Raw genomic sequence first — 17,953 nt, 5'->3', positions numbered from 1 at the left:
TGGAGCGATATGGGAAATTAGAGCTATAACTTTACACTGGGAATTCTTGTGGAAGCATTTTGAGGAAAATGCAATGATATGTGAATCTCCCCCCAAAAAAGAATACAGGTGCAGGACAGAAAAAATATAGAAAGAAGAAGTTTGTACAACTGCTAATCGGCTCCTAATGATTTATAAACAGACCCAGTACTGACTGCTTTGTTCACAGTGAAAGCATTTTAACCAGTGTTCTCGCAGCTTATGTTTTATATTTTGATGCAACAACAAGATTAGATGCACATTCAACTCCCCGTTCTAGTGAGAATACTTCAGGGAACCAGGCTGCTTTGATTGATCTCCTGTGACCTAAACAGTTGAGGGGTTTCCATTGCCAGACCTGACACTGCTGCCAATGTCAACTGCATGGTGTAATAAAATCCCTTGTTAAGCCAGGGCAACATTTACCAGAGAAAGAGCCATTCTTCTGAACCCAGATGTTAACAATAGAGGGGCTTAATGAAGTCCTAGCATTCAACCATCTCACCACGCTAAACTGCTCTGTGATGAGAGACCTCTGCCTCTCTCAGGGGAGAAGGGCGACTCATATGATCAGCCCTGAAAAAGCCTTTTTTGTAGCAGACTTCAAGGTTGATGTATATCAGTTGCCACCACCTAAAATTTAAAATGCCTTTTGGTGTTTCGCCTCTAATCACTTATTCATGGTCCTCTTAGGCACAGAAAAGCAAGGACTGCAGAAGCATTCATGGTTGAATTTTTAAGTATTTACTTTTTACATTAGACCAAATCAGTGCTGGTCTGGTTTTGCCAAAAATCAATAAAGGGGATTTCTGTAGTAGTTATATTTTTCTGAAAATAATAATTAATTCATTTGAAATAATATCATGGTTTTAGTGGTTTATTGGGCTTTCCATTCTTTTCAGATGTGTGTAAATCGGTGCTTTAAACGCATCAGTGCCTATAAATAATGAAGAGCTCATTTTGTAGAAGCACTAAATTAGTGCAAATCATTTCTATAATAGGTGGGCTACCATGGAGCACACTGTTGGGTACATTATGTATTGTGTATGCAGAATCTTTTAAATAAATATGTTAATTATAATGTGACAATTACTTATAATAACACAAAATAAGTTGAAAAATCTGTATCCTTATCACCATAGCAAATGTAATTCATCATTTGTATTTGCTGTCTATTGTCAGAAAAATCACGACTCACCTCAAGGAAGAGTTGCCTTCTAAATGTCTCTTTTTCAGTCAATGATAACTGCATAAGTCGATTAACCCTAACTGACCTTTCAAAATTTCTACTTTCAAGGAAACTCGGCAGCTTCGGTCTATCTTGACAAATACCAGCTGCAAAGGGTCACTTGGCCTTCAGGGGATTTCCTGAATCAATGGGATGCAGGTGAGTGGAAGCTTTAAAGTTTTTAGAAGGTGTGGAAGAAAAGGAGGAGTTGACATTTTACAAAAAATAGTTCTATAGAACAGGTCTTCTGACATATGTAAGAAGATGAAATATAGCTTTCTTACTAAGAAAACAGAGGAATATTAAAAGTTGGAGGTGGTTTCAAGCTAACGCGAATATGTGAAACATTGACATTAACCTTTTTCTGTAGTACATGCATTTATATGGTATAAGAGTAACAGTGTTTGTGTTTCTTCAGCAAAAACAGAGTAGAATAAAACTCTAAATAAGTAAAACAAAACGGCAATTCAGTCTAATTATCAGGCAACTAAGAAATAACAACTGCACAAACATAAAGATGTCTCCTTCTAGGTTAAACTCTGTAAAGGGACAATACTCTTTATGTTTGTGTAGATTAGGCAAACGGATACGCCTTGACAGGAAAAAGGATGTCTCTGTGCTAGCTTGTAAGCTCCTGAGAACAATATATTTTACACATGAGGATTTTGGAGACCAAGCAGATGATGAATGCCTCAAATTATTAAATAAAAATCAAACAGTGCAAATGTCACATGTTCTGAACTGGAAAGAGTTGCATATAAAAGAAAGAGACTATTCTCTTTTTTGTGCTAAGAAAGAAACAGATGTGAAAAACAGTACTTTATGGAGTACAGGTTTCGGCATGGCATGAAAGGGGTTTTAAGCTCTCAGATATATACTGAAAACAAAGTGGAAGAAAGAAAACAGGAACCAGATTAAATCAATTTTCATCCTCCATCCGTCTTCAATTTCTACATCATGGATTTAACTGGATTGTAACAACAAGAGAGTCCTGGTGCTGAACGAATACTGCACCGTCATCACCCTGAAAGCAATAATCACGACATTGTCTTTCATACCCGGAGAAGGTGTAAGGGTTTGTTGAATATGTAGTTAGAATAATTACACCCAGTCCTACAGCGACGGACCACTTGATGGTGTATGATTGCGACTGAATTATGCATAAGACATGCTGCACAAAAAGAGCAAAGAATGAACGTATATATAATTCTCTTGCTCTTGTGTAAGGAAAGGTACCACCCCATCTCATTTCCATTACATTCAGCTATATAACAAGTAACAAAACGACCACAAACACTTCCAAATGTAAAGCCTTTATAAAAATAGCAGCCTACCTTACAGTTTCTTCAGCAAGGCTGGGCCACTCTGAGCCAACTTTCCACAGCTCCCCGTAGAGACAGCATGTGTGTTAAAGATTATCCTTGCAGTAATCACACCGCAGAGTCACAGAAGCCACTTACCTGTGTGTCGTGTCCACACAAGATCCTGACTGTTGAACACTGATTTATGAAATACAATTTCTCAGACTCTGCACATGTACCTCAAAGTAACGCTGTTCAGAGTTATGAATATTACTCCATTTTTATTGTGTGATCAAATACATATAAATCCTCACTTGTTAATAATCAATTCACTGCAATATAATCATATCATTGATTCTGACATGCCAATATCTTCATTTCTTCTTCACAAAGGCGCTAGTTACAGATACTTTCAAGCGGATGGTTCTAAGCAGCCAGATATTTATTGTGCAGATTTTTATATTGTACCGTGGAGGACTTCATGGCTGGATTACTGCTCCGACTGGCTCATAAAGTATAGCAATTTCCTTCAGTGTATCCATATCCTTGGTGGGAGAGAAATTGAATTTCACAGTAAAATTTACAGCAGCATGAACTGGGTTAAGTGGTGGCTGTTGACATCTCTATTTGCTTTCTAAATTGGTACAGTAGCATTTTTTTGTTCATTATTTTTATGGTGGTGAGAATATGACAAGACAGACATGCATCAACCTGCAAGTTAAACACATTGTGGTGTAGGGTTGAGTGTCGTTTGAAATGTTTTGATAGTAGTCTAAAAATACGACACCTTATGATAAACATTTTTAGATGCTTTGTTCTTTTTTCTGTAGATTTTGTAACTTTATAATACATTATATGTATACGTTAAAACTAACGTTATAACTTTTCGACAAAACCCCTCAGTGTTGCCTAAACACCATTTGCCTCGACAAAATAGTGTCAAACTGGTAAAATTGGTGCTATGAAATCATTTCACTTGGTACCCAAAAGTTTTGAAAATACTAGAATGATGATAAGGACATGACCCTGCGCTGTAAGAGTGAAACACGGCATGGCTGACAGCACCATACGCAGCCTGGGACACAGGAAAACCTTTGTTTTTCCTCCTCCCATACTCCCTTTTCCCTGACACGCCATGTAGTGTAACATGCATTTAAGACAGAAAATACCTGAAAAATAACCTTTAGATAATGCTAACATTTATATTTATATTATTTTAAATATTTTTTCTTATTTCTGAACAACTCATGATGGGAGAAATACACCCAGTTTAAGCCAAAACCAAAGAATGTTAAGTTGCATTATTTAGACATTTGGACATATACCATCTGAGAGCTTTTGAATCAAGAGGTTTTTTGAAATAGTCAGTGGTGTGCTATTGTCTTTCTTTAATCAGCTGACAGGTTACTGAGACACAGTTGTAGTTGCAGTTCTACTGAGCAAACATTCAGTCTACAGTATAAACACTACTAGATACATTTAATAGAATTGGCTATTACAGTGATGGTGATTAACTGCCTTAAATGTATTATTTAAGTATTTATTTATTAATTTTGTGTTTTTTCATTTTGAAAACAACAGACCGGCAGGCTTTAATAGAAAAGATTTACCTTTACAGAAGGAATTGTGCCTTTCATTCTTTCCTTAGTTCATAATTGTGCCCAGATATGCCCAGACCCCTCTGTTGTACCCTGTAGGCAGCATATTTAACATTGGTTTGAAAGTGTGGTGATAATGTAAAACAGCATGATTAATACAGGCTAGAGACATCCTTGGCCTGCTTAATATCCTGTGCATCTGCTTTGGTTTGTGTTTTTCTTTTAAACCTTTTTTTTTTTTTTTATTTATTCTTTGACATAAATTGTACAATAGATTGGTGACAGGAGGATGTAACTAACCTGCACCAAAAGAAGAGAGCAGACGTTGTTAGCATGTCATGTCAGAAGCTTTTTATTTCTATACGGAGACAAACCCACATAACAATCTTTAAGGACTCACATGTTTTTATGGATTCTTGTGGAAAATATATTTTATAAATGCTGCATGGATTTAAAAAAAAACCCAACCAGGATTTACCTTGAAAACAACTGCGTTGAAATACAGATATAGTTATACAAAGTAAACAGAGAGTTTATTTATTAAATTGTCTTAGAAAAGCACAGCTAAACAGTATTCAAGCCATACATTTTGAATAGCGTTTCAAATTTGGACTAAAAGTACATGATTTAAAAATATAGAAATGCTTTAAATGCACAGGTGCCGCCTCTAATGGTAATGGGAAGTGACAGTTGAGTCCACAAACCCAAAACCCTCTCTTCTCTGGTTGGGGAAGCTAATGTGCATATTCGAATAACAAGCAAACATAACAGTGTTTCTGCATAGCCCTCTGTCGGGACACATTCCTCGCTGGTCTTGCTGCAGCCTTGTCATACCAAACAAAATGTAAAAATGTGACCCATATGGTCTCCCTTCTCAAGAGGGACTGATTGAGCTGTATGGAAGCCGCAGCCCACCCACAGAATACAAATAAGGAGAACCACATGTGGGGAGATGAATTAGGTAAACTGCACAACATTTTTATTAGATACAATTTCACTTGCCTTGTGGATGGACTGCAAGGTGACACTTTGAAAATAAACGTCGAGGGAAGAAAAAGACCCCTGGTTAACAGAGGGTAAATCGATGAAACATGGAATTACCAAACCAAATGAACAATAACTGTTATGTTTTGTAGTTGTATGAGATTGACCAAAATGTGATCCAAATAAGCATCACGTCAGTCATCTAACCTGCGTGTATATGAGCCGACTGTACCAGTAAGTGAGCACATTAAAGACAGTCAAATGCGCAAATATAACATTTAACTAGAAGTGTGCCTTCACAGTACTTGGCGTATTGAACTCCATTAAGACTGTGAACAAATGTTTAGTTTCACAGTTTATGGCTATGTTTGTGTAAAATCCAACTTTTCTTTCACGGACTACTGACCACGTTTGATTTTCATTACAAATACAAATGTCCCTCAAACCTTGTTTACAAAATGAATAACTACTGAAAATACTTTGAATACACTATAAATAAATCATTATAGGGAATTAAAAGTAAGTGGTGGGAAGGTTTAAAGAGGTTTAGGAGTCACTGACATACAGTTTTTATTCTTGGTTGTCCATAAGGAAAAGATAGTTTTCCCTTTCAATATTTCTTTTGTTGCATGCTTTCACATACTTAGAAACTGTTGCTAATTATCTTGAGCTACTTTGACTCTTAGAAGTTTATAGACTCTTTAATATGGATGATGAGGCACGGCTCCACTAAAAGTGGGATTTAATCATAATTGAAACAGAAAGAAAACAGACTACAAAACATTGCAGCTCCTGTGATTTAATCTGCGAGGACATCTCCGAGTGGCCTCCAGCACGAACACTTCTGTCGGTGGTCTGACAAGATTAGCTTTTTGTTTTTGTTTTGCAGCATTTGTCAACATATTTCCTGCTGGTGATGGTTTAGATTAGATAAAAAATGGCCTGAATCATCAAGCATTCGTGACTTCTGACAGACAGCCAGTCCCGGACTGCTAAGAGCTTCAAGATGATCTCTCCTCATTAAATACATCACATTTGCCGAACAAAAGAACATCTCCTTAACAGCCACTTGCATGGACACGTCTGTTTTCTCAATCAGGTTCAGAGAATAACTTGTTTGTGGCAGATAAAAAACGTAATATGGAAACACATCCAGACATTATGTAACTATATTTATGTAAAGCCCACAGTATGTTGTGACATATGCTGTAAACCTGAGAGCATGATGCATGAATAATTCACGAGAAACCCTTCATGAAAAGTAAACTGCAATGGGTTGTGACCTTTTTCCAGCATGTTTCAGAAGTGGCCACTGGAAGTGCTGATCTGATGAATGTCAAGGCCCCGCTTACTCACTGCAGTCTGTTTTTGACCACGGGGGTCTCAGAGGAGAAGAGGCCACTATATTAATCTGTCCTGAGTATGGCAATTGTTGCCCTTCCCTTTTATGTGGTCAGGAGATTGCTGTCAAGAGGGCTGCGTAGTTTGGGAGAACTTAAATAGGTGCTCATTCATAGCAGCTCCTGCGTTACAGAAAAGGAAGAAATGTAGCTGAATTGGAAAAAAATCCATGATATTAAACAGTAGATGGGATTGTGAAGTGCTAGGAGTAATCATGCCAGGCAACAGGCCGCAGGAATGCAAATCACCCCTCAAGCCAAGAGTTAAGTTAGCAGGTGGCCTCTTCTATTCACTGAATGTCAACACTCCTTTTAGATGGAGCCCACATAACATCTGGGCAGGCCAGCCACTGCTTTTAATTAAGTGAAATACAGTCACTCAATGTTCTGCCATGTCAGAGAGGGAAATTTTTTTTTATACAAGTGGGAGGGTAGGGGGAGAAAGAGTGCAACAGTACATATCCTGTGTTCAGTCAAGGTCAACACAGTTGTGTAAATAAATATTAATCCTTAACCTAATCCCTAGATTTCCAAGAGCATTGAAAATACGTGCATAACCAGAGTACTTCTCTGGACATAACACGTTCACTTGCGCTTTCCTGGAAATTCTGATTATCATGAATGAAGAGGAAATACACCAACAGTCGGCCAGTTTAGTTATGGTCTCCACTTTGTTTCCTGGGGTGAATCTTAGCTCTTAGCAGATGGCAACATCCAAAATACGAGTGTACAAAACACAAGCAAGCAGGGAGGTGCCACACACATCGCATAAATCACAAGATTCATGGTATCTTTCCCCTTAATCAGGAAGGGATTGCTTACAAAATGATATACCTTTCTCTGATGGCAGCTTCATGATATTCACCCTTTTGGGCTGTCTTTGGAGATCACAGCCACTGCTTTACCGCTAGCGCCCTGTACCACTAGCATTACCACTCCCCAAGAGCATGTCAGCAGGCTCCGTGGGTGGACCCCTAGTTTATATCATACTTGTCAAACATTTATAAGTCTGAGACGGTAGTCCGGCAACAGTGTGTAAAACATCCGCAGAGCTCTAAACAGAAATACAAAAGGACAACTTGAATTTGAAAAGGCTGGAGGACTTTCAGCTGGAGGGGGGTAAAAAGTCTCCAAGATGAAATGCATTTCTGCATATAGTTTAGGATGATAAATGGAACAAGAAAAGCTGCGAGGTCAAGTAAAGGCAAAGCCAAAGATAAAGCGTTTTTCAAGTGGTACATTTATTAAAATACACAACACTCTACATTAAGATATACTTTCCCCAAACATATGCTGGAATCAGTGTGGTGCAAAGACATTTGACGCTATGTCAAAGTCCACAGAGGAATGAGAAAACAGTGTTTATGGAAGAGTTTCATTCCAGACTGACATAATCCCCTTCTGAGGACACTCTCTTTTAAAAAAAAGAACTGGCTTGGAAAAGGTGAAACAGTATCAGTGCTGAAAGATGGTGACAGCTTGAGAATAGCTTTGGGCAGTTTGGTTTAGATTAGAGAACACTCACACTTTTTTTCTCTCCCTGTGATCCAATCTGATTTAAGATGCCTGTTCAAGTTGTGATGTTAGTGCTAATAGCATCGCCTTGAGGATTCCCTTGTTTATCACATAACTTGTGATGCTGCATTTTGTGACATTATTATATATGTATTAGTCACGCAATATTAGCATTGAAGAAAAACAAATCATATACTGACTTACAAGTATAATTCTACATGGCTCAGAGAGTGTACTGTAAGAAGTGGGGAAGAAACAAGCAGAAGGGGAAGCGATCTTATGCATCATGATGACTCCAGTGAATAGTTAACTCATATAAGTTGTCATACAGACGTATATAAGAGAGAGTATATGCCAACGGACACAAACGTTAGGTAATAACTGACGTAAAGTAAAATCAACATGTCCTAATCATTTAAATATTGCAATATTCAGTGCTATTTTTTTAAAAGAAAATAAATTAGGTAATACAACTTTATATACATAATACTGTACATCACATCACACCTGCAACAGATGTGCTTTCCAGCGATTCCCATACCAGATAGATAGCATAAATTAAAGTTAGCCTGGCCACTAATGGCAACCACAAGACCTAACTACCATATTTCTATATTTCTTGAGGATAACGTTTGAGCTGTCATCAAAGTAAAGTACTGATATTGCGTTGAGCTTGGTTGGGGCACAGCATGGTTTTGGCACATTGTCAGGAAACATTAAATGGACCTAAAAATGAGAGCATAAAGTAGGTTTTAAAAGAGGTGCAATAGCAGTGGGTATCAAATGAATTGTAACTGCTAAGAACATTATGGTAGCTTATAACATGATTTTATTGCATTATACTCTAAAGAATACTTACCAGGGTTTGCACAATTGCATGATTTGTTGCGTTCATGTGAGCGTTGAGTGGAAAAGAGCATTCACCATCACAGTAAAAAGCAGCATAGCCCTCAGGTGCAATGATCCAGTCCTTGACAAAAAAAATGAGCTTCCGTTATTTACGACACATGGTGAGTTTTCTTAGCGTCGCCTTATAATCTCAATGGGAAGGTGCTGTTCATTGTGTTATAACTGTTTGTTTGGCTTGTGATATGAAATAATTTTGTCATACCTGCCAGCCCAAATCTCGAAAACTGACGTAAAGTTCGTGCTTCTTGCAGGCTTGCTTGTGTTCACTTGTGTTGTAATCTGAAAAATAAAAAGGTTATTAATCATAACAGAAAGTAAGGATTGTATATATGTTTTACTTTGCTTACCGTAGCAAGGTTAGCACAACGGTGGCATACAAGTCTATAAAGCTCCTGATCAAATGCACTATAAAATCACATTAATAGTCATCATAAATAGTCTATAAATATCACCATAGGGCCTTATTAATCACTACATTATTGTGATAAATTGAAAACATTTCAATTAAGAAACAATAGATGATTCATTAAATGTTTGATTTGGGAGCTACAGGCCTTTCCCACATTAGTGTGTTTGAGTCATGAATCTATACAACAGGCACATTAGCCAAGACAAATGTAATAATCAACAAACTTTTACTAGGTCATTAATTATTCCTTAAAATAATTATTGATTAATGAGATGTACAGGACATGTACTTCACAGTTATATTATTTAGTTTAATATAATTGGCACGCAGATCAGAACTGAATGCTGAATTTAAAAAATCATCTAAAAATGTTAAGGTTTGTTCTGAGGTTGGCACCAAAGGAGAGGAATGAATAAGGTTAGAAAATCAAAAGGTTTCATCCTCTCGGGATCATTGAGGAAGGTGCTAAGCAAATTACATGGCAATTAGCTTATTATGTAGAGAATATACACATATTTCTTGTCAAAACTGTGAACTGACAAGAAATAACAAAATGATTAGGCGTCATCGCCCAGAGACCATGAATATGCATATTTGAAATGATTTGTTTTAATTTCCTGCCAATCTGTCCGGTAATTGTGGAGGTATATTGCTGCAGGAAATTAAGTTGGTTAGTCTGACAAATGGATGATGTCTGTTGGAATTTTAGCAGGACAAAATTATTTAGTTCAAATGGATCTAATGTATAGGATAAAAGAAATTGTAAAAAATTAAGTAGCATCTTAACTACATCATAAAAGCGCACATACCTCCAGTTTTTGGTGCCCTAGATGATTCGTGTTGATTAGTAGATTTATTGCGATTGTGGTTCTTTTTTTTCCCACCAGCAGCTCTGACAGAGCGAAGCAACACCCCACTGGCCTTGAAGAAAGCAACCAGGAATGGCTGTTTGGACTGGGGCCCGTTCCTCCCAATGATTCCAGCAGATTTTATGTTGATACTTCGTCCTTTAAAAAACAGAAGGTAAATAAAACTTTCAAAATAAAACTAAAGAAAAATGGGATGTTTTATCATTTTATGACTTGGCTTTATGGCTTTCAAGGTGAAATTGAAGTTCAGCACTTATACAAATACTAGGTCAAGCCATTCATCTTTATGGCCATTTACCGGTGGTAAGTAATGACAATCAGACTGAGCTGAAAACTGAACTTCACTTGCCATCTACAGTCTCCACACAGAGCTGCAGGCCCAAGTTCTGCTGTGGGTTCATCACCCAGTGGTTACTGGTGGCCGTGATGTCAAACACTAGCCAGCCCCCATCAGATGCTTGGACCTTTTTGGAGTCGAGCAAGAACGTCTCTGCATCTCTGAAGGTAAGAAAAAAACAATGAAACAATCATCAGCATTAAATAAACTTCAGTTAAAAGAATGCATACTCAAACTGCCAGGACACACAAGAAAGCAGCAAGTGCATTACACAACAGAAAGACACATTATGTCTTCTGATTATTTAACATATATCCAGTGAAAATTAGCTTAATTTTTTTTCCCTGTTGGCATGTTGGTTTTCCAGATTATTACCTCTGCGTCTCAGAGGTCAAACAGATGGCGAAATGAATGTACAAATTACAGAACCTCAGTGCCTGTTACAGTGCATTAAGCTCTAGAACAAATAAAAACTGAATGTGCACCTTAATGTTGCACAGCTTTAATGGGACACAAAAAAGAAACCTCATGCTTCTTTGAGAGCATTTAGACTGAATCCGAGAGGTATTAACCAGTTAGACTGGAACAGATAAACGAGGTATCACTGACTGATCATAAATGGATGGTTTAGCCCAAACTGTAGTAGCCAAAATCGTAAGTGGCTTTTTTTGTTTCTTCATATCTTTATCCTTTTAAAACCAAATGCCTTCATTGTTGAAAACTGATTTGGTAACAGTGATTGGGTCATTTTTGTTTGCCAGCTTTGTACTGGAGAAAAAAAAAAGAAAGCAGCTGCGTTATTGTTGAAGAAGCTGTGACCAGTAATAAACTGCAGTGTTTCGTGGTGAAAGGTGCGCCAAGATTTCAGTTATTTGATTAGCAAAACACTTCAGGAGTTATGAATCGTGTATATCAGCCCTCGTGTATTTTTAACATGAGCTTGACATAAGGCATCTATCAACCCTAAGTTGAAAAAGGACCGCTTCGCAATTTGCATTGGATTCCTTTCAAGTGGCAGATCGGATAAGGCAGCGCCTGTTCAGTTTTTGTGGTTACATGGTGCTGGTCGGCGAGAACCAAGATTTTCCATGTGGCCCCAATAGTTCAGGAATTATTCATGTGTTTATTACAGGTGTAATAAAACCCAACCTCTTGTGGAATTCCACATGAGTTTAATCCTTATGAGTGACATGCTGGTGAACTTCCTCCTTTAAATGTAAAATATTAAGCTTATATCCTGGAGGAAACTGTTTATCCCGTGATTACTGGATGTACTGTTCCAGAGAGTGAGTTAAAGTGAGTCAATACCATGGATAGACGTAACTCCTCTTTTTAGGCAAGTCTGTTTCCTGCAAGTTATGTTCATATGCCACTATTCTCTATTAGGAATTTATGTTCAGTAGCAAAGTTCAGCACCAGTGCAGGACGTAGTGTGACATTGAAATAGTGGAGTAAAAGGAGGTCGGGTTTGTGCGTAATTGTCTGACTTTAAAGGTACCCTGTGGAGTTTTTGACCACTGGTAGTGAAGCGATATGAAGCAATATGTTTTTAAGAGGTCCTCAGTTTGTTAGTATCCTGTTCCGGTCGTGTACACAAGGACAATGTTTCCCCAACTGATAGTTAGTGGCAGTAAAATACCAAAAGGTTTTGCAATGTGCCAACAAAGACAGAGAAAAATAAAACTGCTATCAAGCAAATATGTATATATGTAAACCCTGGAGGTTTCAAATTCTTCCAAAAGTTGGCTTTGCACATGGTTTAAAATAACATATTAACAACAATAATAACATAAATTTAATAAAATGACAATAATAAAATAACTTTGTTAAGAAAAACACTTTACAGGATACCTTTGAAACCAGCATCTCAAATTCAAGTTTCATACTCAAAATAGTAGCTTGTACTAGATTTACTTATTTAACATTGACTACAGCCTTTACTTAACCCTAAAAACATGATTTTAAAGTATTGCACTTGAACTGGGGATGTTGCTATTAAAGTACATGGTCGCTATCTTAAACCCTTAAGACGCCCCAACAAAGTGGTTTTAATTTATTTCTTAAACCATAACTTGACCATACTTTAGTTAGCGCACACGTGGATTTTGGGATAATACCCAACTGAAAATCATTAGTAGTGACCAATATTCGTATACAGTATTAACATTCTGTCTGATATGTTGAAGAAAAACATAAATGAACTAGTATGGCTTTACAAACCAGTAGTACTCATATAATGTGAAATCCTTATGGCTTTTTAAGCATAACATTGTTTCTAAGATTTCTCGCATTGGGAAAGAGTTGTCCTTTGTGAACACTAACTAAAACATACTATTCCCCATGAAAACGTGTGTGAAAACTTAAACTGAGCAGTCTTCCCCTTTAAGATGGCAGAGTCCATTGACTTGGACCTTTTCAAAGCCCAGGAGGGCCATATCTCCCCTTCAATCACCCACACACATTTTTGGCAAGCAAATGTGGGCCTACTTTTAAGTACACCCTTGTGCATTCAGCTATGTGATGGTTTAAACTTCCGGAATATTGTTAAGACAGGCAGGTGGTGGGCATAACAGTGACCACGGGAGCACCCAAGGGAGCGCTCCCCCCTCACCCCGCCCCTTTCGGGCCCTCATGGTTTCATCTGGGACATGGACAGCTTGGCAGGCAACACAAGACGAGTGATAACTGATGAACCTTCCAAGCTTCGTAAGTGGCCAACTTGCTAATGGAGGTCTCTTTATCCGAGAACTATATTTGTAAGGCAGACATGGTGCGAATGAAGGAGAACAGGGTTGGAGATACAAGGGCTTTCTATGTGAGTGGAAAGTTTCAACCTCACAAGACAATAGCTGTTGGACTATTTGTCTTTTTAACTGTGACACAGGATAACTGCATTGAACACATTTGTTTACTTTTACCTTTATTACAGTGAAGTAACAGTTATTTTTGTTTTCTTTCTATCGATTTTCTTTCTTTCTCGAATTGCAAAGAGAATGACGTTTGCAGGCCCTCAGCCTATATTCTTTTTTCCTCCTCTGGGACTGATTATATGAGGCTAGATTAATTTTATGTCAAATGTAGGTAGAGCAAATGCATTCTTTTTTGTAAGCTGGTCATATATTTTGTACGCAAAGTAACTAGTAACTATATCTGTCTACAGATAAATGTAGTGTAAAAATACAATATTTGCATCTGAAATTGTTTGGCGTAGAAGTATAAAGAAGCAGAAAATTGAAATACTCTAAAATACACTAAAAAAGTGTGCAGTTACCTCGAAATTATACTTAAGTAAAGTACTTGAATAAATGTTGAATAAATGTATTTAGACACTGACTTGTATCGTTGGTTTACTTGATTAGGTACTTACTTGTTTTGATATTCCTTGATGACTTGATATATGGAAACCTTCAGAGTAATATTGTCGTAGCGCACATGACTGCGGTCCTTATAGATCCGAAACTCTGCAGCAGTCACTGCCTCTCCGTCCGGGATCTGAGTCAGATCAAAGCGGAACTCCTTGTAGTGTCTTCGTTGGTGAGAAAAATCTTTGTCTTTCTCCACTGGGAAAGAAAATATTTCATGATGAAATTCATTTTCACTGGCAGCAAAGCTCACACGATCAAAAAATATGACTTCAACTCCTGAACCACTGCGTGTGTTGCTCAGAAGAAAAAATATGCCGGCATTAACGCACAGAAAAAGAGTAATTTATCACATCTTCTTTTACATTCCAAGTCCAATCCAAACATTTTGACTACCAACAAAAGCACTTTCCAGGTCATTAAATCAGTCAACTGAATACAGGTAGCAGTTCCCAGACAGGCCCTCTACTGTGTGCCTAACTGCATTCTCTGGCCATGATGAATGGGCTGTCAGTTAAGAAAAACAGGCTGATTTCAATTAAAGACACTTTCGTCTGCTCCTCAAGTGAGAGAAAAGACCAGACAGGATTCTTCAGCGCCATGTGAGCATCTACTCTGCCCTCATTTCTGACCTTATATTGACCTCCTGTAGGTTTCATACAATGCGCTAAGAGTCTTTAATGACCCTTAGCCTTTAAAGCAATGTATTTCTAATATACTGAGCAATTTTGGATATCTTTTTAGGCCTGTCATTTTTGAAAATGTTTAAAAACTCATAACATGTCTCATTATTTTATATTTTGCTGCATGGAAATAAATTAAATATATGTCCAGCTTGATTTTTCAAGGTCTTGCGTCTATTTTTGTAGATAAAATAAAGCCCCTCAATGCAATGACCTTAATATCAGCACCAGAGAGCCTCAGTGTATCAACAGTATGAACATGCTGACAAAAGATACTTTGATTCTACTAAAAAGTGCCCGCCAACTGTCTCACACCCCTGCCTGGTAGCAGAAAAGAGGCTGAATGTGGCTGAGGTCAGTAGATTTTCTGACATCCATGGTGATATCATGCAATGCACTTCCCTGATATTTTATCGAGAGAGAGAGAACGCCTGTGGTTACTTAGCACAAACAGGTCAGAGGTCAGGTCTGACTTGTACCCACTGAGCGTGTTCCATTATATTAGCCACAGGCAGTAATCTGAAGCAGAAGTGCCACTGAGAGCATACAGCATTTAACTTTCAAACAGCTAAAGATTAAATAATGACTTCACTCTCTGGTAAGGGCGAGCTGTGTGCATTCTTGATGAGTTGCATATTAATTGGATTCAGAGTGTTCTACCAGGACAGTATCTGTATCTTGTTAATAAGATGAATAAATAACTGGTGTGTTTCATCAGTTGCATTTAATCTCATGTGGATTTTTTAATAGCTGACTTCTTATTCATATATTGAAAGTTGAAATGGTTACAATAAGCATATTGAAGTGCGTGAAATGTCACAGACGTTTCTAAAACAGTTGAGGTCAGTAGCTATATTTGAGTGTACTGTAATAAAGACAGAGCCCTATTGAACACTTCACTGACAGTCCCCAGAAAGAGAGCAGAGCTTTCAAGGCTGACAGTGTACATGCCCTGGTATAGTGGTAAGTGGAAACAGATGGGCTCAGGCCAAGGTGAGGGATTATACTTCCAAGCAACTCTACACAAATTCACTTTCACATGTTTTGCTCTATATTTAAGAAAATTAAATCCTTAACACTAAAATACCGACATTATGTAAAGTCTATTTATGGTGATTTTTGTATTATTTATTTAGGATTCTGCAATGCCGCGTCATATTTCATTTTTGAGCAACATTTCATGTGCCGTGCTTAATATTTAAACTCTCATTTAAAGAACAATCAAAGCTACAAATCACACAAATATGAAGAATGGAGCTACTGCTTTCTCATAGTGACAGAACCTCAAGATATACAGGCATCAGTCAATATCACTCCCCCTTTAACAACAGGAAATAATTTAGACCAATTTTCTCAAGGTCAGACAGTCATCTGATAAGTTGCTCTGATCTGCTGGGTTAAGGGTCCCTGCTACTGAACAAACGCAATCATCATACAGATCAGCTGCTTTTTAAAAGAAGGCAGCACAAATTGATAGGGTCAAAATGTTGGGCCTAATTCTGTTAAATACAAAATACTTCACACAAGGCTAAAGCAACTGAACACCTCTGATGCCAGATGATGACTGATGTCTGAAAATGTACTTGGGGAATTTTGTTGTTGTTCTTTTTTAAATAAGCTCAAACTACATGTGTCTAATTATTTTTGACTAAATGAATTAACTGCATGTGCTGACAAACACAGGCAAATAAATATATTAATGAATTTAAATGGGCCTGAATCATGAAATGCATGGATAAAGACTTTCATGCTGCAGTATTTTATAGTTGCTGTCTGCAGTTGGTTGTTTATAACTTTACACTTCATGTAGCCTACAAAATACTGGGCTTTTCATCCAGTACACAGATAAAGCTAATACAGGTGAAAGTCTTATTATGCATTAGTTTATCGTTAATCAGCCATAATAACTTTATAATATAAAATTATACTTAATTAGTAGTTATTTTAATTTACAGTTGAGGAAATGAAGATGAAAACAAACACGAGTTGGAGAAGGAGTTTTTCTTTTACTTTGAGATGTGGATTTTGTAACTTGAGCACCTCTAAATAATACTGAAACCAGGCGTCACCTGCATTGTAATCTAGATTAATTACTTAATTGTAATTTAAGGAAAACTGGTGAGAAATTATCCCTCTTTAATGCCACTTACCTAAATTGACAAAACTCATAACCATGTCGGCATCATTGAGAAAGTTGGTGTCGTGTGCTGAGGTGACCGCGGGGCTGTGGCCTAACAGAGGGGCCGCGCGGTAAGGCTGTGCCACACGGGAGTACCCGGCATGCTGGGGGCTGTAGTAACCCTTCCTGGAGTGCCCCTGAGCTTTGGCACTGAAGCTCTTCCCTGCGCCCTGCTGCTGAGCCACCTCCTCCTCCTCCACAGCCATGGCGTTGTACAGGTCGAGCATGAAGAGCGGCGCAGAGGACGCCTGCTTCCCGGGAGAGAATGGCCTCGGGCGGTGAGGTAAGCCCAGGATGGAGAGGATCTCTCTCTGGATCTCCCTGCGTTCGTGATTGCGCAACCTCCTGTAAATAAAACTGGAGTGCACATGGTTGTCACTTAACCCGCAATGAGCGCAGGACAGAAAACTCAAGCAGCTCCACGCAAGTCCAAGTACAGCACGGTTCAAAGGTGTAAGCGCTGTCATCCTGACAAGTAGTTCACTCTGGGGTGTGAAGTTGAACTACATCGCACTCTGTGGGAAGAATAAAATAATTTATACCTCTGCCAATACGCAATCATAGACTTTCCATATCAGACAGATGCACCGCAACTTTGGCGGTGGTAACTGAGGGGGCTTTGTACCAGTCAGCCCTTCTACAAATGAGGTATCAGCTTGCAGAAAAGTCGCCGCTCCTCTCCTGTGTGCGGGGCTCCTCCAGCAGTATTTACTCCTCCAGGGTCCATCCAAAGCCACAGCAAGTATTTATGGAGCTGTGACCCCGTCCCCTCACCTTACTCCTCTCTGATGCAAAAACATGTAGGTACGCCCATAACGTCGAGGGATAACCCGGAGTTTCCAGTGGATGAAATGTGTTGATCTGAGTCAAAAATGAGCAGAGGAGCGACTTATGCCCCGGCTCGCATTTTTCTTCTCCACCTCTCCACCCCCACGGTCAGTGTATTGGGGCTAGTTGCCCTCTGAGTCCATCCCACACTCAACTTTTGTTTTTTCATCCACCTCTAGCGGCCGCAATAAAACTTCAGCTCGGTCCCATGATGAATGTGGCGTTTCAGGAGTGTAAAAGGAGACACTTGAAATCCGAGAAGCCGTCTTAACGAGTGAAAGAATAATGACAGAGCCTTTTAATCACCTCAAGTTATTGAAGTCCGCGCGTTTT

At 38.4% G+C, this 17,953-nt stretch overlaps 1 protein-coding gene and 1 long non-coding RNA gene across 2 annotated transcripts; one reads left to right on the top strand and one right to left on the bottom strand.

The window, feature by feature from the left end:
- Positions 1-1,315: 1,315 nt before the first annotated feature.
- Positions 1,316-10,729, top strand: LOC123983923. Its single transcript, XR_006828328.1, has 3 exons — positions 1,316-1,405; positions 10,250-10,385; positions 10,590-10,729. It is a non-coding gene; the product is annotated as an uncharacterized LOC123983923 (long non-coding RNA).
- On the bottom strand, positions 7,752-17,406 carry bmp5 (bone morphogenetic protein 5). The gene is made up of 7 exons (XM_046070334.1): positions 16,764-17,406; positions 13,936-14,128; positions 10,581-10,729; positions 10,172-10,369; positions 9,156-9,232; positions 8,904-9,014; positions 7,752-8,770 (listed from the first exon to the last, which is right to left on the bottom strand). Exons 1-7 carry the CDS (start codon positions 17,257-17,259, stop codon positions 8,621-8,623), a joined length of 1,374 nt encoding a protein of 457 aa, XP_045926290.1. The 5' UTR covers positions 17,260-17,406; the 3' UTR covers positions 7,752-8,620.
- Between the last annotated feature and the right edge of the window lie 547 nt (positions 17,407-17,953).

Source organism: Micropterus dolomieu, linkage group LG15, assembly GCF_021292245.1.
Source record: "Micropterus dolomieu isolate WLL.071019.BEF.003 ecotype Adirondacks linkage group LG15, ASM2129224v1, whole genome shotgun sequence".
Taxonomy (NCBI): Eukaryota; Metazoa; Chordata; class Actinopteri; order Centrarchiformes; family Centrarchidae; genus Micropterus; species Micropterus dolomieu.
This window is presented reverse-complemented; position numbering and strand designations above follow the sequence as displayed.

Bases quoted from the DNA above. Each gene is read 5' to 3' on its own strand.
- bmp5 (XM_046070334.1), bottom strand. From the start codon at position 17,259: ATGACAGCGCTTACACCTTTGAACCGTGCTGTACTTGGACTTGCGTGG. The intron at 9,233-10,171 runs GTATGTGCGCTT...TTTATTTTTCAG, and splicing joins TAGGGCACCAAAAACTGGAG to ATTACAACACAAGTGAACAC. The intron at 9,015-9,155 runs GTATGACAAAAT...TTTTTTGTCAAG, and splicing joins TTCGAGATTTGGGCTGGCAG to GACTGGATCATTGCACCTGA.